The following is a 25,631-nucleotide window of genomic DNA, read 5'->3' on the forward strand; positions in this document are numbered from 1 at the left end:
GGCTGACATAGTGAGGGGCAGCTGTGTGTAGCGAGGGCCCTGTCACATGAAACCTAATACTGCCATTCCTTTGCAAATTTTTACTCCGTAACTATTTCCCAAATGGCTACTTTAGGGCCTTTGAGAATTCACATGGAGCTGTCAGTTGTTATAGTAATGGACCCCCTGCTGCTGGATTGGCTTGGAGATATTTGTTCTAGCTTTTGAACAAACTCATGCTCATTAGATCCCCACCCACCCACACAAAAAAGGAGAGAGAGAGAGAGAGAGAGAGAGAGAGAGTCACTGGCTGAAGGTTGCTTTTTAAACATACTGGATGATCTGTTAAGGACTGGAGTGAGTGTGGGGGGGGGGGGGGGGGAGAGAGAGAGAGAGCTGGAAAATTGTCCCCTTCTGTTATTTCTGCATTTGTTTAAGCCACTTTAGTTTTACTTTTCCCTGCAAGCTATTTAGGTAAGAATTACAAGAGCTGTCAGTTTTCCCATTAGACAGTGTGATGATCATGTGTGTTTTTAACAAACAAAATGTATTGTTCTTTTTTTTTTTTTTTTTAAGGTAGGTGGGAGAGATGAAGAGGGCTTTGCCAAGCCAAGACACCCAGAACTTTAGAAAGAGAAAACTCATTAGTTGACATTTCTGGAACTGTGAAGAAGTCTAGAAAATTCAGCAACTAGTATCTTTAGTTATTTATATACAGGTTTTCAAAAACCTGTTTAGGAACTTTAAGTGCAGAAATTATTATTTACTCATCTCAAGATACTGTGGGACAGATTCTGCTCTCATCCTATTGTAAACCTGAGTAATTCTATTAAATTCAGTAGTAACTCCACATTTATGCTGGTGTTAGCATGATCTGACTGTGTCAGGTTTTTGAATTTGCTTCAACACCTGCCCTGCATGACTGAAAATTTGTTTAGTTCTAAATATGTTCTCAAATGTATTTAATTGCATTTCCAAATCACTGTTTCCTCTGTATTCTGAGCCAAATCACTGTTTCCTCTGTATTCTGAGGCAAATGGGAGGTGAATCTGATTCGCAGAGCTCAGTGGGGTGGGATGGATTCACCTCCCATTTGTCCCAGTGTACATGTGGAGTAACTCCACATTTATGCCAAGTAAACAAGAGCAGGATGTATCTAACCAAGGTGGATGGATGTGTAACTGAAGGCTTGTCTACACAGGGAGAATGCCTGGACATTAATTACTAACTCCCTGTGTGGACACTCACTCCATGCTAAGAGTGCCTTTGTACATACACTTGAAAGTGTATTAAGTTAAAGGACACAAAAGGTATGTCTACACTTAGTCAGCGTGCAGAGTAGACACTGCACACCCAGCTGGCACAGGTAGCAAGAGCAGAGTGGACAATGAGGTACTGCTTAGGCGAGTAAAGCACAAACATCAAAACCCTAGGGTCTGTTCCCTACATGGTTCTCTATACCCTGAAGCAGTACTTTCCACGTCTATACTGCTGTTTTTAGCAGTGCAGTATCCTGCTACCTCCCTTCTGCTGGAGTCTTTTTCCACTGAAGTGAAAAGCTCCAGCAGCGGGGAAAGGCTCTGGCCACTCCCCACTGCCATAGGCTGCCTTTCCCTGCTGCCTGCCTCTGCCAGAGCCGTTCACTGCTGAGCAAAGTGACACACTGCAATGTGAACATAGCCTGCCTTTCACTGTGGCATGTAGCTACTGTGTCACGAAACCCATTGGTTGATGGAAACCAAATTTGTTCTGAGTTTGTTTCATTTGATCTGTTCTACAGTGATTGGTAGCCTGAAAGCAGAGACGGGTTATAGATGTTGTGATTATTTGAAGTAACAAAGAGAAAGAGAGCTTGGTACAGCTGCTGCTTATTAGAGTCTCCAGGTATTGTCTAAAACTCTGATTCTGCTTGTTACTGTACCTGGCATTGTCTACAGTGAGTGCCAGCTGTGGACGTCCTAGAAAGAGCAGCAGCATTCTAGATGAAAAGAGAAAGGAATTAGCAGCATCCTGAGGGAAAGGATGAGGATGATGAAATTGTATGATATTGCAGATATTGTTATATGTAACCATGCTTGCAAAAGAGATGCAGCATGTTAAGTGTTAAAAGGACTCAGAATTAAGCCTCAAATAAACCAGATGACTGAATAAAAGCAGTCTTGGTTCCTCTATTCCATATGCTGTAGACAGTTTTTAATATTACCCTAGGAAGAAAAATCCTGTTTTTAAGTCATTCCAGCTGGTCAGATCCTGGATGGTATGTTGCTTAAAGGAAAAAACAGAACAGACTTTTTAAATGTTGATTTTTTTTTTTAGAAAAAGGTGCCCGAGGCGATCCTGGCAATTACAAGAATTAATAGGCAGCAGGTTTTAAACAAACACAAGGAAGTACTTCTTCACACAGCACACAGTCAACCTGCGGAATTTGTTGCTAGAGGATACTATGAAGGCCAAAAGTATAACTTGGTTCAAAAAAGAATTCGATAAATTCATGGAGGATAAGAGGTCTGTTAGTGGCTATTAGCCAAGATGGTCAGGCATTCAACCCCATGCTCTGAGTGTGCCTAAGCCTCTGACTGCCAGAAGTTGGGATGGATGACAGGGGATGGAATCAATCAATAATTGCCCTATTCTGTTCATTTCCTTGGAAGCATCTGGCACCAGCCACGTCAGAAAACAGGATGCTGGACTAGATAGACTGTGGATCTGACCCAATATGTCCATTACACTCTTATGACTTTCAGAACCTTAGATCATTTATGTGAATTTCTGGTCCCCAGGGACTTTAAGGAGAAAGATCACTGAAGTCAGTGGGAGCTCTTCCATTGGCTTGACTAGTTTTAGATAGGCTCTTATTCAAAAGATGTTGATGCATATTTAATAATAAAATATTTAACATGACTATAGAGTGAATTTTATACAATAGTAAATTTTATAGTGGCAGACAGGATTTAATAGCTATTTAGAATTCCTTTTGTCTGTCTCCGCAAAGAATCTGACAAAGTAAAATATTGTATTGTGTTCTTTTTAACTTTGTTATTTAAAAATGAGTCTGACAAGAGCAGAGAAATTCAGAGATATCATTTGAATGGGAGGATGTGTGTCTTTTTTTTTCCCATGTAGATCACTCAATTGAACTCATACAGAATTGTTGTCAGCCAGTCTGAAAAACCCTGTTTATACACTTCTTGTCTCTTTTTATTTAGAGAGTGTAACAAAATAAAGTCCAAGGGCTTACCCCGACGTTTCCATGAAGTGCCACCTTCTGGGGAGAGAACAGAGAAGGGGAGCAGGTGAGGGCGGTACAGGTTGGGTGGGGAGTTTTTAATGCCTGGGGTGATTTACTCACTATGTATGTATGTATGTGAAATTAACCAAATTTGTTCATTCAGAATTCTTATTCTGAAATCACCTGTTATATATGCCAGATTCATTTCTGCAGTAACCCTCTTGAAGTCAGAGGGGTTACACCACCGATAAGTTTGATTCATTATCTTTAAAATGGTCAAACTTCATATTAAGGTTCTATTTATAGCTGGTTTATAAAGCGTTAACAAACAGTGAGTTTCGGACATGCATAATATGTGATGCTGATGATTAAGGTGTCACAGCAGGCCATAAGGCATGGTTATAACCGTATTGGACGCTATAACAAGTTATGTCAATTGAGTATTTATTAAAACATCTATTACTCATTTATTTACCCTTTTTAAACTCTTTTTAAATTCAACCTTAATATAAAGTGGGACTTTTTAAAAGGATGATGAGAAAATGGGCCATTTAAAAAAGATTATTAACTGTCATTGTGACTCTTTTGTGAAATATTTATATTATTTTTTAAGATTAAAACATTTTGCAAATAAGAAAAAAACGACCGTATAGCCCCTTTCTCTCCCCTGCTCCAAGGAACAGTTTATTACCCCATCCTTGTTTGAGCTGTTTCTGGGTTTTATACTTTTATGTGATGCTCTAAAGAGTCTCTCTATTTGTATAATATGGTGTCTCATAAACAGATCAGTTTCAGTCGGGTAGTACTCTCCTGGAAGAACTGTGAATGAAACATCCGATAATACAAGTAGATGCATCCTGAGGTCCCAGTATACATTTATTGTAAAACAGTGAGATAACAGAAGCTGCCAGATAAATCATGTTTTCGTCCTCTCCATGTAACTGTAAAGTGTAATCATCTAAGGGCCATATTCTCAATCCCATAGCAACATTCAGAGTAATGTTAACACTAGTTAGTTTCACACCATGAGGCACTCTGGGTATGAAATTATAAGGTTAGGAATGTTCAAATCAATCAATTAGTATACCTAGCTGAATGCATAGAATGGATCAGACCACTGGATGAAATAATCAAGAACAAGAGTGATCTTATCTTAAAGCTTCCTTTCTCAATATACAATCATAGAGTCATAGAAGATTAGGGTTGGAAGAGACCTCAGGAGGTCATCTAGTCCAACCCCCTGCTCAAAGCAGGACCAACCCCAACTAAATCATCCCAGCCAGGGCTTTGTCAAGCCGGGCCTTAAAAACCTCTAAGGATGGAGATTCCACCACCGCCCTAGGTAACCCATTCCAGTGCTTCACCACCCTCCTAGTGAAATAGTGTTTCCTAATATCCAACCTAAACCTCCCCCACTGCAACTTGAGACCATTTCTCCTTGTTCTGTCATCTGCCACCACCAAGAACAGCCGAGCTCCATCCTCTGTGGAACCCCCCTTCAGGTAGTTGAAGGCTGCTATCAAATCCCCCCTCACTCTTCTCTTCTGCAGACTAAACAAGCCCAGTTCCCTGTGCATACGTATACCAAGAGACAGTCTCTGTCCCAAAGAGCTTGCAGTCCAAACAGAGAAGGCAGACAAAGGGTGGGAGGGGGAAGCACAGAGGGGAAAGTGATATGCCTCAACATCCCACAGCAGCTGAGTGGCTGAGCCAGGAATAATACACCTGTGACCTCAATCCCAGTAGAGTACCTTAATCACTAGACCACAGTGCTCCACCCCATATCCCCAGCCCACTTCTCATGGTCCCCAACATTCTAGGCCCATTCTAGGCTTGTTCTAGGCCCGTGCCGGGCCCTGCTGTGCAGGGCTGCAGAGATCCGGAAATTCTATCTATGTTCCATTCGCAGTGTACTGCGGGCCCTCCCCCACCCCTTGTGTGCTAATATGGGTCCAGTGTCCAATACAGAGGGCCTTTCATGGGCTCTGGATTGGGGTGAGTCGCTCACAGTACATGGAAAATTGAATCCACCTCTGTTCATAAATATGGAGTATTAGCACAGGGCTTTGTGCTCTGAATATGAGCTTAGCACTTTGCAAGGCTGCAGGAGGGAATAAAAAGCTCTCTCAACCCATCCTGGGAAGTTAAAATGGCCATTCTCACCATTTTAGCAACAATAGAATCTGTGTTTTTTTAACCAGGGTTTCTTCAGTTGTCAGGCTTGAGCAGTTGTTAATTTGTAAGAGGTGCTAGGGCTTGAGGAACTAGGTGCCAGGGCGCTAGCCATTTTTTTACATTCATAAGTGATGCAGCAAGTCCAGATGTGCCGGGGCTCAGCCCTGGCACAAATTAAGCACAGGGCTTGAGGATTGCATGTAGAGATGGGGCAGTTGCATGCCAGAGGGGTAACTGGCATCTAGAATCTGAGAGCATTTCTGAAAGCCACCTGCACTAACAGTTTCATCCCTCCTGCTTAGCCCATGTTGGTAAGAGAAGCATGGAAGCACAGGTGCTAAAAGAGATAACAGAGGATGCAGGGAGAGAACTGGAAAAAGGGGAACTTTCCAAGACTGCTGCTTGGATAGTATCTATTCTTCTGCTGCTGTCAGCCAATGACATTACAAACTAATGATGCTGGAGGAAGGTTGTGATTGGATAAGGGTAATACACGCTACAGTAGTTTACTCTCCTATATTTTCTAATCAGAAGTACTCAGTTCCTAATCATGGTAACATTCATTGCTACTTGGTGTCCATATTACAGATGCAAAACAAAACCTCTGGAAGTATTGTCCTAGTCCTACCTCATATCCTTCATTTTCTTGGGTTTTGAATTATTTTAATAAAAGCTTCCTCGCTCTTTCTTTCTCTCTTTCTCTCTCTCACTCATAGCACCAAGGAGCCCCAGTCATGGACCAGACTCCATTGTAGAAATACAGAACCAAATGACAGTCCATGCCCTAAAAAGCTTACACTCTCAGTATAAGACAAGAGACAACAGATGGATCCAGACAGACCGATGAGGGAATACAAGAAAACAATGAGACAGTATTGGTCAGCATGATGGGGAATGGTCTCTGCACACCAGTGACCTAACCGTTGTCAAGTTTTTTTTGTAGAAATCATGGCAAAGGAGAGTTCTAAGGAGGGATTATATATACCAGTCTCATTTACATTCCCCATTTGTATTTTTTGTGCACCTCAGTATTGCACTGGTTTTGGAGTGTCAGAGGTGGTTGTTCATGCGTCCTGTTCTCCAAAACTTTAGCGAAGCTGGGTGCGAAAGTTAAAGCTGACTCTAGGCTTCTTTATCTTGCATGACCGGCATTTACACAGCAGCAAAACAAGAATCTCCTGACCTTGGCATCATTACAGGCTTCATCTTCATCCAGATGAACTATTTCTCACCACTCTCTTCACTGTCTTTAGCCCTGAAGGGCTTTTCTTTCAATCTGTATCTTCTTCAACAAGCTCTTTTTGGACTTTGCATAAGAAGAAATCCTACTTGTAGTCTCAGCTAATGGTTGAATTCCCCAGTTTCCTAATGACTATATGTTTGTCTTGTACCCTTGCCTTTTCCCTTTTGGGGGAGTTGAATCTCCGATAAAATATCAGTGGCATTTAGTTTACAGACCTGTTTTGAACATGTTTTGTGATATTTAGGGTGACACACACCCATCGGATTTGATAGTAGTTACTCATGTTTCATAATAATTCAGGGGTTTTTTTCTTATTAAAGAAACTTTATTAAGTAACATAATTTGCATGTGGAAATCAGCCATAATTTGATTCTGGTGATATTTAATTTAATACTATACCTATTTACCCAGGAAGATTAATTATCTCTCTTTGAGATCAATTCCAAGACACTTAAAAAAATTAAAATGTAAAAAAAAAACCAAATGGGCAAGGAATAAATGATTCACTTTTCTCAGTCATGAAATACAATTTCCGTTTTCCAAAGGAAAATATAGTAATTAGGGAAATTTGCAAATGGAAATTAGCCCTGTTTGGTCTGCCTATTTATTTTGGTCATTTAATGAAGTATTTAATTAGCATTTATGTAATTCATGTTTCAATATAATCTATTTTATAATTTCAAGTTTAAATATAAAATTGAAATGGGCTTAATGCAACCTATTGTTCACATGCAGAGCACCTAATTTGATAACATAGATATGAAGATACTGAGACTGTGAATTACAAAAATTCATATTTTGTAAGGATGCAATCTACATTTTCTGAAACTGTGGGCTAAACTGTTATTTTTTTAACTTTTTCTAATTTGCATACATATTAGTCCCTGTTTAAATGATGTGTTAATTCTATTCATTAGACTTCAGTAAATGTGTTTAAGTCTCCAGATAATCAAGCTTAGGTCCCTGGGAAGCAAATTATGGACTTTCATGTTAAAAAACCTATTGTAAACGTGACATTTATCACCACTGAGCCAACTTATGAATAGTACTTGGCTACAGTCAGCAGGGTAAATCCAGTCTTTCTTTCTGACGTTTATTGTAATGATTATGATCTCTGAATAAGTAGCTGGTACCAGGCCCTTAGTGTCTCTTCAGAGAAGATTGGGCACTTCAGAAACCACTCCACTCACGATGTGTTCAAAATGTGAATTCAGCTCTCCTGGAAAAGAGAAGCTTAATTAAAGCCCTAATGCAGATTGCTTGAAGGAGAGAGAATACCAAAAAATTTTCATTCCTGAGGACAGCAATGCTTAATGTGGGGGCTGAGGTGACTAGAAGTCCTTGAATGGCCATGCTGATGGGGCCCCACAATGCATCTGGCCCATCCCTAGTTCATGATTGGTTTTTGCCCTGAACCTGAAAATCTTTAGTCCTCGTACCAGAATCATAGAAATTGCCACAAGGAAGCAGATTTTCAGAGTCCTTGCTTCCAGGTCCCTCCATCCTCCACGGACTGTAGTGAAGGTGGAAACAATCTGTTTATGATAACATGCTATGGGAAGAAAAGGGACTAGGAAGTGGTGTTAGAGTTACATGACTTCAGTTGCCTGTTGATTTGCCAGGGCTCATGTCGGGGTGACCCCTGAATGATGATTACACTTGGAGATGCCATGTGTGCTCTGATTAATAAAAAATGTGATGGCAAAGAACGTTCTTATGCCATTACAGTGAGAAAATGCCTACTGCATTGCAAGGCCTATATGTTAATTTACATCTGCTCTTGGAGCATATGGGCCTTCTCAAAAATCCGTCAAGAAAGATAAAAGGGAATTCATTTGAATGTTTGTAGAAACAGAGGTTTAGAGTTTAGTATCACTGTTTTTGTTATCTACAAAACTACATGGAACAAGTTCCCCATTGTATAGTTTAAAGCAATCGATGAAGTCTACCAGAAAGGAAGCTTGTTGTCCCTGCAGTATAGTTTTATACCAGATGCACAGAATTTTCTAGCTGAGGACAAGAATAATATTTTATATACATTCAGAGCGGCTACTTTATCTCACAACATCTGAATACGTAATCTCCTCCTTCTCTGTCGCATTCTGCTTGAGAAACAGCTGGGCACGTTTGAAGGTATGAGGAACGTTCATATTTCACTACTATTTATAATACAAACCCATAGGCAGGGCCATTGGGAAATGAAAATTCCATGTTTTATTATGGATGGAAGATTCCTATGGATTGTGGTGTTGCAAGATTGCAGATTTTAAGTTTTCATTTGGTTTTGGAGATCTCCTTCAGAGTGCAAGCCAATTCACTTTCTACATCTCTCGAGAGAAATGTCCTTTTACCTTGCAGTCTTCTCAAAAGGGGCTTAATTCTGAAGCCCAGTGCTAACATTAACAATTTCACTGCTGATTCTTTTATTGGTAATGTCCATTTTATGTGGATGGATTCGTTTGAAAGCTCTGGTGGCCAACACAGGTGAGCTTGGCAGATGCAAAACTAAACACTGAGCCCAGTCTTGCCTAAACACATTCTTGGGCTTACATTGCAGGAAAGGAGGTTTAGATTAGACATTAGAAAAAACTTCCTAACTGTCAAGGTAGTTAAGTACTGGAACAAATTTCCCGGGGAGGTTGTGGAATCTCCATCATTGGAGGTTTTTAATAGCTGGTTAGACAAACCCCTGTCAGGGCCAGCTCCGGGCACCCGCGTTCCAAGCAGGTGCGTGGAGCGGCAGTTCCTCCGGCTGCGGCGGCAATTCAGTGGCAGCTTCTTCCCTTTGCCGGCCGCGGCGGCGATTTTTTTCACTGCTTGGGGCGGCCAAAACTGTAGAGCTGGCCCTGACCCCTGTCAGGGAGGGTGTCGGTAATACTTAGTCCTGCCATGAGTGCCGGATGACCTCTCGAGATCCCTTTCAGTCCTGCATTTCTATGAACTTGGAATTTCTCTGAGAAATTTCTAAACAATGAGGGGGACGCTTATGCCTTTCGGAAGACCGTGGTGCTGGAATTTGGGGTAAACTCCAACAGGGATTTCATAGAAGATGTTCTGACTCTCATCTGGCAATGCCTCCTTGAGCTGTGATAACTTAAGGGAGGAAGCCCTAGACTTCCTTGCTGCAGTGGAGGATAACAAGGTGTAGCTGAGCCTTGAAAATAACTTCTCCTTTGAAGGCAGAAACAGGTAGATCCTGCCTACCACTGTTATAAGGCAGGGTAGGGAGTTATCAAGATATAAGAGGCCGGATTCCTAGTTCATCCATTCTTGTGCTCCACACAGGAACAAAGGGTCAGCAAAAGTGGCTTTAAATCACCTTAGTGCCCCATGTATGCAGCTGCCGACTCCTGGTGTAAGTTTGAGCACCCGCAAGCCTCGCTCAACGGTGCCCAAAAAGTGGGAAGGCAGCACTAGCTGACTGCAGGTAGTGGTCAGGACAGCTGGGGAGAGTTCTGATTCAGTATCTTCCCCCAAGGAGCCCTGTGCTCAAAGCTCCTCCCTCACCCTAGCAAGACCCCGAAAAAGAAAGCATGACAGTAACACCATTCCTCTTCCCATAAGCCAAACCCACCCCCAGGCACAAGAGCACTCCCTATTGCGGAAGGTGAACGCTTTATCATTTCCATACATCCGCATACAGTGACTGTGTTATTGTGGGTGTGTGTGTACCTTTTCTCTCTGCCCTGAGAACATCACATCTCATTGGTGCATTGGAACAGGAGAGAGTGAGTTTGTTTGCCAACAAAAAAAAGATGTTAATTAAACACACCATATTCCACCACACGTCCTTGTGAAAAAAAGATTCATTTGTTAGTCAGCTGAAATTATCTGGCACTGAACATCTTGTGCTGATGTGACAGGGTTTGCTTGCTCATATAAAAGCTGTTCAATTTGTCCTTTCATAAGTGAGCACAATAATTGCTCCCTTTCCAAACTGCAGTGTGTTCATGGTTTAAAAAAAAATCAATTGTGATCTGCAACTACAGATTTGTGGACATGTGCCCAAATGCAACCTGGAGTAACTGGGTGCAAGTCCCTTGGATGTGTCTGGGCCAACCACAGTGGTGTCATAATTAGTGACGAAAGTCCCCCCTTGGTATAATACTCCTGGGGGCATTCTGCGCCAAAAATTTAAAAATTCTGTGCCAAAAAAATAAATATTTTAAAATTCTGCAGATTTTATTTATCAAAATAACACTGCATCACACCAGTTTCAGTTATTTGGGTAATTTATTTCAAAATACCTGTCAGCAAGTATGTCTGTAACAATACAGGCACACACACAAAAATTCCCCCAGGAGCAGAGAGTTAAAGAAACCCCTATGACAACCCAGTTCCTGTTTCTCTGCCCCCTTTCCCCCCAGAGCCCAGCCATACCCCCCCTTGCCCAGATACCCACACCCCTTTCCCCCCAGAGCCCAGCCATACCCCCCCTTGCCCAGATACCCACACCCCTTTCCCCTCAGAGCCCAGCCACGGGGGCTCCCCCAGTCCAGACACCCACCCCCTCTCCCCCAGAGCCCAGGGATCCAGAGGGAGAAACAGCCTGATGCTTGGTCCCAGGCTTCCATGGAGTTTCCTGCTTGCGGCCCTCTCCTTCCCTCAGAGCATGCTGGGAACTGCAGCTGCCAGGAGCCCTCTAGCTCCTTTCCCCCTCCCCGTGGCAGTGTTTTCTATGTCCGAGCTGGGTCTGCTGGATCCAGTAGCCCCTAGTAGCTGCCAGCAGCACTGCAGCCCCTTTCTGTGGGGGAAAGGAAGTTCTGCGCACACAGTGTTAATTTCTGCAAAATTCTGCATTGTGCAGTGGCACAGAATTCCTCCAGGAGTAGGTATAAATTGATCACAAACAGAGGTAAGTGGGTGCAAATTGCAAAGAACCGTGACACATTAAAAATACCCAGATTAAATTTTAAAAAAATCCTCCTAAAATGAGCAATATCTACAATATTTGTCTAATGGCGAGAATTACTGAAGTTCCTCTGATAAGAGTTCATTAGACAACTCTCAGACTTCCTGGACCTCTGCAAAGAATTGGTCCAACAAATGATATTTAAAGCCATAGTATGCAATAATGTTAGGGTAAAGGAGCTCAGTGTCTGGACGGCTTTTTCGAGTCCATTGTCGAAGTATAACTTTCTGTGCTATAAATAAAGCATGTGACAAAAATCACCAAGTTGATTTATCCATCCTGTCAAGTTGGCTGTAATCAGCTAGAAGACAAATAAATGGGTCAAAAGGTATTTCACACTTGAGTGATCTAGACAAGAAATCACAGACCTGAAATCAAAAGTCTGAGACACAGCTATCAGAGAGAATGGTAAAATGTTTCTATATTTAATCTGTGTTTTATACAGGCTTCATCTTGCAAAATTCCTCAGTTTAAGGCACAGGTATAAAACTTGAGGGAAAACGTTACTGAGTTTCCAAGACTTCAACAGAGGTGAAAATTGATGGAGTGGATCACTTAGTAAAATCATGAACAGAAGACTACAGCTGTGCAAAGGCTATGTATCAGTTAGATGGTATTCCTTAGAATGGGTGTAACAGCCTTAATAATTGTTATCACTCTATTGGTCGCAGGGCTATAATCTAACCTCTCCACCAAACAGTACTAAAATTGCTACCAGAGATCACATAAGAATGTGGAGAGAACATACAGATGAGCAGGGGAAGACATCACGAACAAGATTATTAGGGTCATAGGTATTACAAAATAGAATAAGGATCAGAAACCAAAAAATCATGGACAAAATTATATCTGCCTTTAGGGTCAGAGATCACTTTATGTGGGGTGAATGGAAAAGATTTCTGAAACCAAGTGACTATTCCCAGTTCTCTAGTGGAGAGCAATAAGAGGTACCTGGCCCACTGGCTCTCTTTTTAACACTAACATTCAGAAACATTCACGTGTTTCTTGTTAAAATGCAGCCTCCAGCGTATACTGCTTTTTACCCCCCAATCTTGAGACAGTGCTACAGTAACCAGTGTTAAAATTAAAGGAGCAGAGATTTAAGAAATCAGTCAAAATAAAGTAGAATAAAGCCTACTCGCCTATGTTCTGCAAATATGAACAGAAAACATATTAAAGAGGGTCTGTTGATAAGGGATCTAAACACAGACAGCCCTATTGGTAATTAATGGAAATGACTTGAGTTTCCTATCTTGTATCTCACGCATCTGAAACTCAGTTTTATCTTTAATCAGAATATTCATTTCAATATGATGATTCTTTTTATTAGATGTTTCAAAACACAGATTAAGGCAAATGGAAGCTAATGCATTATCTGTGCACATTGTATCTCTGCTCAAAACAGAATTGATCTGGGTATGAAAGTAGTTTCCAGTCCTCAGTTTAATTTTGACTGTTACACTGATCTCCGAAAGGCAGACTGTCCTGTGCTACGAACTTGAAAATTCTTGACTTTTCTTGACAATCAGGGGGTCTGTTAATACATGTTTCTAAATCCCACTGTAATATTTAATGATATTCCTTGATCTTTCAATCCTTTTGCATAACAAACATCTTTTCCCTTAACAGGAATACTCACAGCATTTTGAACGAAGGGATAGCTCTGAAACTTTAAAGATGTTCTTGTTTCTTTTTTCCTTTTTATAAATATTTTGAAAAATGTTATTCTCCCTTCTCACTCTGTGCCGTCTTTTTCAAACTCATTCTTGATCTTTGACTGAGATAGTACAGTCACCAGTGCCTCTTGAGGAATTAAAGTATCAGCAAAAACACTTGGTTATAAAATTTCTAGAATTTTTTTTATTGGAAAATTATCTGGCCAATGTTTATTAGGTCTGGGAAAGTGGGTAAGTCCAAATAAGCATTGTCTTCATTTGCCCATTCTTCTTAATTACACTTAGCTTTAATAATGCTTACACTTTTTTTGTATTCATTTGATCTTTCTGGTGTAATGAGCCTAAAATCTTTTGGATTTGTATTAGAGGATTGCTGCTATTTGTGGGGTTTGTTTATTTGTTTAGAAAAATCCATGTAAGGAGCAGTTGCCCTATCGACTACTAAAGCTATTGGGCAGACCCTTAGCTTTTGTAAATCAGCAGTGATCTGCTGGCTTCAGTGAAGCTACACCAGTTTAAAACAGCTGAGGCTGTGGCTCAATATTCCCCCCACAATGTTTCATTGAGCACTAAGTTATTGTGGTGTGTCTGATATTTGTGTTTCCTCATTACACTTGCTAACCTTAGAATACAAGAAACGCCTTAATTAAAAGTAAAGGAGTACTTGTGGCACCTTAGAGACTAACCAATCTATTTGAGCATAAGCTTACGTGAGCTACAGCTCACTTCATCGGATGCATACTGTGGAAAATACAGAAGATGTTTTTATACACACAAACCATGAAAAAATGGGTGTTTATCACTACAAAAGGTTTTCTCTCCTCCCACCCCACTCTCCTGCTGGTAATAGCTTATCTAAAGTGATCACTCCCCTTACAATGTGTATGATAATCAAGGTGGGCCATTTCCAGCACAAATCCAGGTTTTCTCCCCACCCTCCCCCACAAACCCACTCTCCTGTTGGTAATAATTTATTTAAAGTGATCACTCTCCTTACAATGTGTGTGATAATCAAGGTGGGCCATTTCCAGCACAAATCCAGGGTTTAACAAGAACGTCTGAGGAAGAGGGGTGGGATAGGAAAAACAAGGGGAAATAGGTTACCTTGCATAATAACTTAGCCACTCCCAGTTTCATAGATTCATAGATATTTAGGTCAGAAGTGACCATTATCATCTAGTCTGACCTCCTGCACAACGCAGGCCACAGAATTTCACCCACCACTCCTACAAAAAAAAAACCTCACACCTATATCTGTGCTATTGAAGTCCTCAAATCGTAGTTTAAAGACTTCAAGGAGCAGAGAATCCTCCAGCAAGTGACCCGTGCCCCATGCTACAGAGGAAGGCGAAAAACCTCCAGGGCCTCTTCCAATCTGCCCTGGAGGAAAATTCCTTCCCGACCCCAAATATGGCAATCAGCTAAACCCTGAGCATATGGGCAAGATTCATCAGCCAGATACTACAGAAAATTCTTTCCTGGGTAACTTGGATCTCACCCCATCTAATAGCCCATCACAGGCCATTGGGCCTATTTATGAATATTTAATTACCAAAACCATGTTATCCCATCATACCATCTCCTCCATAAACTTATCGAGTTTAATCTTAAAGCCAGATGGATCTTTTGCCCCCACTGCTTCCCTTGGAAGGCTATTCCAAAACTTCACTCCTCTAAAAACCTTCGTCTAATTTCTAGTCTAAATTTCCTAGTGGCCAGTTTATTTCCATTTGTTCTTGTGTCTACATTGGTACTGAGCTTAAATAATTCCTCTCCCTCTCTGGTATTTATCCCTCTGATATATTTATAGAGAGCAATCATATCTCCCCTCAACCTTCTTTTAGTTAGGCTAAACAAGCCAAGCTCCCTGAGTCTCCTTTCATAAGACAAGTTTTCCATTCCTCGGATCATCCTCGTAGCCCTTCTCTGTACCTGTTCCAGTTTGAATTCATCCTTCTTAAACATGGGAGACCACAACTGCACACAGTATTCCAGATGAGGTCTCACCAGTGCCTTGTATAATGGTACTAAAACCTCCTTATCCCTCCTGGAAATACCTCTGCTGATGCATCCCAAGACCGCATTAGCTTTTTTCACAGCCATATCACATTGGCTGCTCATAGTCATCCTATGATCAATCAATACTTCAAGGTCCTTTTCCTCCTCCGTTATTTCTAATTGATGCGTCCCTAGCTTATAACTAAAATTCTTGTTATTAATCCCTAAATGCATAACCTTACACTTCTCACTATTAAATTTCATCCTATTACTCCAGTTTACAAGGTCATCCAGATCCTCCTGTAGGGTATCCCTGTCCTTCTCTAAATTGGCAATACTTCCCAGCTTTGTATCATCCGCAAACTTTATTAGCCCACTCCCACTTTTTGTGCCAAGATCAGTAATAAAAAGATTAAATAAGATTGGTCCCAAAACCGATCCTTGAGGAACTCCACTGGTAACCCCCTCCAGCCTGACAGTTCACCTTTCAGTAGGACCCGTTGTAGTCTCCCCTTTAACCAATTCCTTATCCACCTTTCAATTTTCCTATTGATCCCCATCTTATCCAATTTAACTAATAATTCCCCATGTGGCACAGTATCAGATGCCTTACTAAAATCTAGGTAAATTAGATCCACTGTGTTTCCTTTGTCTAAAAAATCTGTTACTTTCTCAAAGAAGGAGATCAGGTTGCTTTGGCACGATCTACCTTTTGTAAAACCATGTTGTATTTTGTCCCATTTACCATTGACTTCAATGTCCTTAACTACCTTCTCCTTCAAATTTTTTTCCAAGACCTTGCATACTAAAGATGTCAAACTAACAGGCCTATAATTACCCGGATCACTTTTTTTCCCTTTCTTAAAAATAGGAACATAAAAAAATATGTTAGCAATTCTCCAATCATACTGTACAACCCCTGAGTTTACAGATTCATTAAAAATTCTTGCTAATGGGCTTGCAATTTCTTGTGCCAATTCCTTTAATATTCTTGGATGAAGATTATCTGGGCCCCCCGATTTAGTCCCATTAAGCTGTTTGAGTTTTGCTTCTACCTCAAATATGGTGATGTCTACCTCTATATCCTCATTCCCATTTGTCATGCTACCATTATCCCTAAGATCCTCTTTAGTCTTATTAAAGACTGAGGCAAAGTATTTGTTTAGATATTGGGCCATGCCTAGATTATCCTTGACCTCCACTCCATCCTCAGTGTTTAGCGGTCCCACTTCTTCTTTCTTTGTTTTCTTCTTATTTATATTGGTTTTAATTCCCTTTGCAAGGTCCAACGCTACTTGACTTTTAGCCTGTCTCACTTTATCCCTACATGTTCTGACCTCAATAAGGTAGCTTTCCTTGCTGATCCCTCCCTTATTCCACTCCCTATATGCTTTCTGCTTTTTCTTAATCACCTCTCTGAGATGCTTGCTCATCCAGCTTGGTCTACAACTCCTGCCTATGATTTTTTCCCCTTACTTGGGATGCAGGCTTCTGATAGCTTCTGCAGCTTTGATTTAAAATAATCCCAGGCCTCCTCTACCTTTAGATACATAAATTCTTCAGTCCAATCCACGTCCCTAACTAATTTCCTTAATTTTTGAAAGTCAGCCCTTTTGAAATCAAAAACCCTAGCTGCAGATTTATTTTTATTAATCCTTCCCTTCAGTTTGAACTGAATTAGCTCATGATCACTTGAGCCAAGATTATCCCCTACAACCATTTCTTCTGCGAGGTCCTCACTACTCACCAAAACCAAATCTAAAATGGCATCCCCGCTAGTCGGTTCAGCAACTACTTTCTTAAGGAATCCATCAGCTATCGCATCTAGGAAAATCTGAGCCCTAATATTATTACTAGCACTCATCCTCTGGTCTATATCTGGGAAGTTAAAGTCTCCCATGATCACACAGTTTCCATTAGTATTTACTTTATTAAAAACATTAAAAAGGGCTCTATCCATATCCAAATTAGATCCCGGCGGTCTATAGCACACCCCAAGCTCTATCCCAGGGGAGGCTCAGACGTTCTTCTTAAACCCTGGATTTGTGCTGGAAATGGCCCACCTTGATTATCATGCACATTGTAAGGAGAGTGATCACTTTAGATAAGCTATTACCAGCAGGAGAGTGGGGTGGGGGGAGAGAAAACCTTTTGTAGTGATAAACACCCATTTTTTCATGGTTTGTGTGTATAAAAACATCTTCTGTATTTTCCACAGTAGGCATCCGATGAAGTGAGCTGTAGCTCACGAAAGCTTATGCTCAAATAAATTGGTTAGTCTCTAAGGTGCCACAAGTACTCCTTTTCTTTTTGCGAATACAGACTAACACGGCTGTTACTCTGAAACCTTAATTAAAAGTGTCTCCTCAGTTATACCTCTGGCTTAGCTAGAATTGTGAAGAATCAATAATATATCAGCACCATTAGGAACAGAATCTCCAAATGTACTGATCACTGAAGAGATTTAATGATTCCCCAGACCTCTGCCTCAGAGACCCCTATAACATATGAGGTTTGTTATCTGTCCCTGCACAAATCTCAGCTTCTACAGACATGGATGTGGAAAGAAGACTATCTGGATACCAAAAACTCTGTCCTTCAGTGTGAGGAGTAGATTTTGTAAATTTTCTTACTGGAGTACTAGCATTAAATGTTGTATTTCTTGTGTCCCCATCAACTCTGTCTGTCAGGTATTAAACATCTGCTGTTATTTTCTTTTGGCATCTGCTACTCTTGTGTTATGTTGATCAAAGGATCTTCTCAGTACATTTGGAACCAAATTTTAATAAGAAGCTATAGGATTTTCCAAAAAAATTTTGAAATTCCCTTTTCTATATAAAAGGCAAACAATAAAGACTTTCCATATTATTCACATCACTCAAAAAAGAAAAACCTGCCCTAAATAGTCTGAACTTGAAATATGCCAAAATAGTCTTGGGAAGATTTTCCCAGTCATCTATCCATCTTGACTCCCATCAGCAAATGTATCTTTCCAGTCTAGAAAGAAAGAGGGAACTACCTTCCCATTGTATGGTTAATTATACTAAACAAATTTAAGAATTTGTGAGTTCCAGTTAAAAACGGCCAATACCTAAGGGCAAGATGAGAACTAAATTTTCAGTACATTTAGTTGCATGCATGTCTAGATCCTAAAGCTGGTTTGGTGATCACCCAAGGGACACTTCAAATAAATATCCAGTAACTGTTCTGTTTTCTTATTGTAATTTAAAGAAAGGATAATCCTTCCGGCCGGAAAAGCAGGTCTCTTGTATTTTGGAAGCATTTACTGTTTTCAGGTGCATGTTCCAAGCAGAAAAGCAATCTCTGCTACTCACTGTTAACAAGCCTTTTCTGAATTGCAATTTTTATAGGAAAGCTTCTGGCCCCAGTGAATCAGAGTTTGTGAATTAAAACATGAAAAGAATGCACCCAGTTTTTGGACCTGGGCCATATGTACTTTAAATTTAGACTTAGTTTTCCTCTTATTCTAAGGTATGTCTCATTGGATATCTTTATAAAACTAGCTACTGTGTATGAGTCACACAAGCTCATTCTGTTGCTGGTGTGGCAAAATAAGACCCAACTCTTGCAAACAGGTGTGTTTGGGGCCTGCACAGAGAGAGTCTTCATTGGTCACAGGAGTTCTTGCAATTTACTGTACAGTTCTTCACTTGGAGGAAAATATCGCTGCCATTTAGAAAAGTTTTAGGCTACTTTCTGATACCCTGCTTTAGTCAGGGTGTTAGAACTGAACATTTTAATGAACTACGTAAGCTATCATTGGCTTGGATAACTGAATCTCTCACCATTTTAACCAGTAATATACAGTGTAGAAGATACAGTAGCTAGGCAGTTGCTAGCTTTGCAACATATACATACCCATTGCACTAAATACATCTATGGCTCAGAGAGAAAAATGTGAATGCCGATACGCTTTTTAGTACCTTACCTATACCCCATTTTTAAAGATGCTGTTAAAATGCTGCCCATAGATTTTTAAACCCTGCTTTCTCGTCTAAATCCTCTGAGTGGCAATGTATGTGCCTGAGAGCATACTCTCGGTGGAAAATCCTGAAGAGAAAATCTCTTCGGTCACATGTGAAACTGCTGAGTGTAATCAACACAGATGTTGCAAGCTATTGATTAAAACTGGGGGAAATTCTGACTCTTCTGGCTCTGTCAAAGGTCACAAAGATAATAATTAGTTACCAAGTGTTACAAGGGTTAGTGTCATCACAAATAAGATTTCCCAATTGCCTTAGCTGTTCTCAGGGGACACTAGAAAGATGGGAGAAGGAAGCATGGAAAATTGGTTAAACTAAGATTTATCCACTTACAATTTGCAGTTGAAGAGCTTTGTAAATGCATTACATCATTGGCCACCTGGACACTTTTTGGTTGTACATCTGACGATGTTAGGAATGGGGGAGGGTTTGTGAAATCAAGTCTTTTGTGCATGTGTCATACTTTCTGAAGCTGTTTAACCACTTCAATACCTTTTTATAAACGTTTATTGCATACTGACTGTGTTCTGCACTGTACACTACATAAAGGGAGACAGCCCTCGGCCAAAGGAGTTTACAGGCTAAGGTTATTCTGTATAATCTGTTGGCGTCAGGGGAGCAAGGTTTGCAAATGAATCCTTTGTTTTTAACATGGACACCTCTGCAATAGATTGTAAATACTTGTAACCCATGCCTGCTCGGGGTGGCACTCTGTCTCCCTCTAGTGGTGACTAGGCCAGCTAGAGATTGATGAGCCTGCTGCAGCCTTGGCTAAGAGACATAGTACGGACCACCACTTATAACGCCAATGCCCCTTGTGGGTCAGCAGCAGCAGGAATCAAACCTGGGATCTCTTGAGCTTAATGCACAAGCCTCTACTGCCTGAGCTAAAAGACACATTTCTCTTAGCCAAGGCTGCAGCAGGCTCATCAATCTCTAGCTGGCCTAGCCACCACTAGAGGGGGGCAGAGTGCCACGCCAAGCAGGCAGGAGTTACATACTAAGGCCTGGTCTACACGGGGGGGCGGCGAAATCGATCTAAGTTACACAACTTCAGCTAAGTGAATAACAGCTGAAGTCGACATACTTAGATCTACTTACCACGGTGTCTTCACTGTGGTAAGTCGACAGCTGATGCTTCCCCGTCGACTCCGCCTGCACCTCTCTCCCTGGTGCGACGGGAGAACGCTTGGCAGTCGATTTATTGCGTCTAGACTAGATGCGTTAAATCGACCCCCGCTGAATCAATTGCTGCCCGTCGATCCAGCCGGTAATGTAGACATACCCTAAGTCAACTATCGTTCTCTGCCAAAAAATCACAACTCCTGATTGCCAAATTGTTTTTTCAGGTGGAAAGTTTTAACCTTTGATGTATTCTTTCAAATGGACCCTATCTTTAATTCTCACCCACTTCCTCTTATCCCCTTGTTTTATTCCCTCCCTTCTACACGCTAGCTACCACTGACATTTACCTTGTGCAGCAAAGACATGTGCAGCAGGGCTTGAGGCAGAGAACAGCCGGGCTCTGATAAGCAGACACAAGCTGTAGAAGGCTATCCCACTTTTCACTTCTGTAGCTTTGAGTGTATGTGATTCGGAGAAGGCGTGTGATAAGATGCTGTGCCATGCTCTGCCGTCTTGCTAGCAGGGTGATCCATGAAATAAGAATCTTTATATTTAAATAAAAGTAACATCTATACTTAGCTACCGTTCTTTCTAGAAAGGATCCACAGTAAAAATAACTCTGCTGTGTGATGTATCACTTCAGCATAATACACTTCTACTGTTAATACGAATTACTTTGTTCGCCCCGTGTTGGATGAGAGACCTATGTCACACAGGAAGTGAATGCTGCACACCTATAAATCTTTCACTTCAACACGGTGCACAACAGTGGTGCATTTTTCATGCCCAATTCCTTTTTCGCACCCATATGTGTATATTTTGAACACACAAACCATGCACCTGTTTGGGGAAGAAAAAATGACCTTGCTTGCCTATTTGATAGGCATCAAATGGCTTGTTTCTTTTGGCCTCTGGAAATGGCATGATGAGCTACTCCTCCACTGAGAAAGTGATCTGCATGCTTCTTCAGATACTTTCAATGTCTGTATAAAACCCACAAATGTTAAACCTGTTTAGCAACTTTATGATTGCTTTTGAATAGAAGAGTGACAGTAAAGGCATAGACGCTAATTGAATCACCAAAATGTTTTTTTTAATTACTAGGTAAACAAGATACATTTCTTAACATACACTGAAGAAATTTTCATATCAGCAAAAGGGGTACCCAGTTAATGAGCACTGTAAAATGTTTTTAGGTTACTTCATTCTTATTGCCTAATATCTTTTAACAGTGGTTGTCTTTTCCACAAAGTGCTTTCCTCTTAATTGTGAAAAGTGTAGCTTTTCTTTCCATCTGTGGAAAGGTGATTAGCAGAGCTTGTGTGATTCTGAATGACCAGAGGGCTTGGGAAAAGCAGAGGAACTGGTCTAAATGATCAAGTGTTATGTATTCTCTCAAGTGTTTGTTATGCGGACTGGTGTAATTTTTTCAGCATGCTGACAGAGAGAGAGAGAGAGAGAAGGTTAGCCATTAGTGAAATAATTATACAAGGAGTACTAGAAATGCCTGCTCTATCTAACAGAACATCCATTTTACAAACATAGGGCCAGACAGGCCACCTTGGTGAACATGTACTCAGCCAAGGAGTCCCATTCACTTCAGTGGGACTAATTGGGTGTGTAACAACTTGCTACTGTAAGGAAATACCCATAGGAAGTGTAGCGAAAGGGATAGTCTATTTTTATGCCATTGTATATAGACAAAGATTCCAGAGCCTTGGCACACTCTGTTCAGATACTGTATTGGCCTCTTCTAATCAACACTGCACAAGAAAGACAAGGTGGGGGAGGTGATATCTTTTATTGGACCAACTTCTGTTGGTGAGAGAGACAAGCTTTCAGGTTTACACGGAGCTGAAAAACAAAGGTGATTTCCCAGCCCTGAAGAAGAGCTCTGTGTAAGCTCAGAAGCTTGTCTCTCTCACCAACAGAAGTTAGTCCAATAAAGATAATATCTCGACCAACTTGTCTCTCTAGTATCCTGGGACCAACACGGCTGTAACAAGAAAAGAATAACAGGCAGAAATTAGTTTGTGAGGAGAAGGAAAATCATCTTCATGAGAGAGACCCAGGAGAACCAGCCTTATGTAGATGTAGTGGGAAATTTTCCTCTTGTTCCAGCACTATATTCGCTCTTTGTTTTATACATTGCCAGGTTTACGTCATTCCACAGTTTGTATGTGAAGGCAGCATTCTCTGTGTTACCTGTCTAGTATCTGATATCTTTCTGTTTCTGTTTGGAGGAGGTTTCTTCAGAGTGCATGAACTTCCAGCTTCTTATATCATTCTGCTGTTGAGCTGCAGGATGGTATTTTTTATTATTATTATTTTTTTAAGCCTGGAAAATATTGGAAGAAAAATACTCTCCGAAAATGAAAATGAAGGAGGGGAGTGCAGATACTCCTTAGCATATAGTGAAAAGATGAGTGTAAAATTACAGCTCCTCACTAATCACTTGTTAATATTCAGGACATTGGTTTTGCTTCTGTGTTTTCTCTGTCCCTCTGGGGCTTTTTTTTTTTTTTTGGTTTTTTTTTTTCCTTAATGCTGGAGTCAGTTTTATTGCTCATAAAAGTCAGTGAATGATGACCCTGGCTAGAGCTTTGCAGACTGCAGGCAGTTGTTGTCCAGGCTCCCATACTCTGGTCTGCCAGTGACTTAGTCCTGATTTGCAGCATTTCTGCTCTTTCGCAGTCTGAGAATCTTTTCTGAGAAGTCGTTGCCAATTTTGATGGTGACACTGACAAATGCCCACTGCGGAGGGGTGACCCTGGATCTCTCGTCCTCTCCCGCACCCCAACCCCTGCCCCAGCCCGGAGTCCCCTCCCGCACCTAAACTTCCTTCCGGAGCCTGCACCCATCCACACCCCCAACCCTTTGCCCCAGCCCAGAGCCCCCTCCTGCACACCAAACCCCTCATCCCCATCCCCACCCCACAGCCTGCACCCCCAGCCGGAGCCATCACCCCCCTCCCAACACTGCAACCCCCTGCCCCAGCCCGGTGAACATGAGTGAGGGTGGGGGACAGCGAGCAACGGAGGGAGGGAAGGATGGAGCGAGCGGGGGTGGAGCCTCAGAGAAGGGGCGGGGCAGGGGTGTTGAGTTTTGTGCGATGAGAAAGTTGGCAACCCTATCACTATCCCTGACTTAGGAGCCATTTTAATCTGTTACTCTTTAATCTTAGCTCTAGAATCTTGATACAGATCCCTGTTTTTCTTTAGCAGTTTCTACACCCTCTCCTTAATCCGTCCAGATCAGCTGGTTCTGAGCAATGCAGCTCTCTTCCCCTTCAGCTAGGAGCTGAAGATGCTCAGAGTACAATGGACTAAGCACCAGAGGCTGCCCTCGTCTCTATTCCCCGTGCTCCCATTAATTTCAGTGGGAGCTGTGTGTTTGTCCTGGAGGGCCGAGTTAGGTCCTTGGAAGATAACCTGTGTCATCTGCAAGAAAATAAAGAGCATTCTTATGTCTGGGTCATTATGCTGATCGAGTGCTCCACCTTGCTTTTAGATGAGAATAGAATAGAATTGTAGCTGCTTGTGGTTTATCGATTGATAATCAAAGAAGCATATTTTTGCATTTTAAAATCTCATGAGTCATGTTTTGATTTGTATAAAGTCTCAAATAATTTATTTTGCTAAGCAAAGATAATAGAATCATAGAAGATTAGGGTTGGAAGAAACCTCGGGAAATCATCTAGTCCAACCCCCTGCTCAAAGCAGGACCAACCCCAACTAAATCATCCCAGCCAGGGCTTTTTCAAGCCGGGCCTTAAAAACCTCTAAGGATGGAGATTCCACCACCTCCCTAGGTAACCCATTCCAGTGCTTCACCACCCTCCTAGTGAAATAGTGTTTCCTAATATCCAACCTAGACCTCCCCCACTGCAACTTGAGACCGTTGCACCTTGTTCTGTCATCTGCCACCACTGAGAACAGCCGAGCTCCATCCTCTTTGAAACCCCCCTTCAGGTAGTTGAAGGCTGCTATCAAATCCCCTCTCATTCTTCTCTTCTTCAAACTAAACAAGCCCAGATCCCTCAGCCTCTCCTCGTAAGTCATGTGCCCCAGCCCCTTGATCATTTTCGTTGCCCTCCACTGGACTCTCTCCAATTTGTCCACATCCTTTCTGTAGTGCGGGGCCCAAAACTGGATGCAATACTCTGGATGTGGCCTCACCAGTGCTGAATGGAGGGGAATAATCACTTCCCTCGATCTGTTGTCAATGCTCCTACTAATGCAGCCCAGTATGCCGTTAGCCTTCTTGGCAACAAGGGCACACTGCTGACTCATATCCAGCTTCTCATCCACTGTAATCCCCAGGTCCTTTTCTGCAGAACTGCTGTTTAGCCACTCAGTCCCTAGTCTGTAGCAGTGCATGGGATTCTTCTGTCCTCAGTGCAGGACTCTGCAGTTGTCCTTGTTGAACCTCCATTAGATTTCTTTTGGCCCAATCCTCCAATTTGTCTAGGTCACTCTGGACCCTATCCCTACCCTCCAGCATATCTACCTCTCCCCCCAGCTTAGTGTCATCCACAAACTTGCTCAGGGTGCAACCCATCCCATCATCCAGATCATTAATAAAGATGTTGAACAAAACTGGCCCCAGGACCGACCCCTGGAGCACTCCGCTTGATACCGGCTGCCAACTAGACATGGAGCCATTGATCACTACCCGTGGAGCCCCACAATCTAGCCAGCTTTCTATCCACCTTGGAACGAGCACGTAACACCTTGGCAGACTTTTATGTGTGTGGTGCAAGAATAAGGCAGTGTTACCCTGAACACTGCATTCCATTACGGTGCATTAATCATATTTGACTGTTGCTCTCTTCAAAAGGATATTAGGGGGAAAAAACTTCCCAAAAACATAATCTTACTGTGGCAAACACTCCCACCATTCCCTTCCTGTGGAGATGTTAGTCTCACAGAGTATGACTTTCTGCATCTTTGCCCCATATGTGACAATGATGTGTCTGCTCTCTGGGACATTATGTGTATGCCGCAGGGAAAAGCAGCCCAAAAACGCATATCGGGCTCAGAGGAGGAGTCTGCTTCACTGCACACTGATTTTGTTTCAAAGGCAACAGAGTCCTGGGTACTTTGCAGCAAGCATGCGGGCTGCCTGGAATTTTGTGGCATTAAAATTAAGAAGATGATTTGCTTTACTTTAAAGCACTGCTGTAGAATCACTTCTGTCATTCGGAACTCGCTTTTCAGTAAGGCTTGTAGCAATAATTTATGCCATTGCCAAAGCTCAGTTGCTAATTCGCAGAACACTGCTTCCAGCT

At 41.7% G+C, this 25,631-nt stretch overlaps 1 protein-coding gene across 3 annotated transcripts in view; it reads left to right on the forward strand.

Moving 5' to 3' along the window:
• The window catches only part of PTPRG (protein tyrosine phosphatase receptor type G), a 621,190-nt gene that overhangs the window by 530,698 nt on the left and 64,861 nt on the right, over positions 1 to 25,631 (forward strand). For 2 of the 3 annotated variants that reach the window (XM_077822059.1, XM_077822060.1), the window contains exon 14: positions 3,186 to 3,272. The exons of the other annotated variant lie outside the window; for it this stretch is intronic. In XM_077822059.1, the coding sequence (XP_077678185.1) occupies positions 3,186 to 3,272 (87 nt within the window). The remainder of the gene's footprint in view (positions 1 to 3,185; positions 3,273 to 25,631) is intronic. 3 annotated transcript variants of the gene reach the window in all.

This window comes from Eretmochelys imbricata, chromosome 7 (assembly GCF_965152235.1).
Source record: "Eretmochelys imbricata isolate rEreImb1 chromosome 7, rEreImb1.hap1, whole genome shotgun sequence".
Lineage (NCBI taxonomy): Eukaryota > Metazoa > Chordata > Testudines > Cheloniidae > Eretmochelys > Eretmochelys imbricata.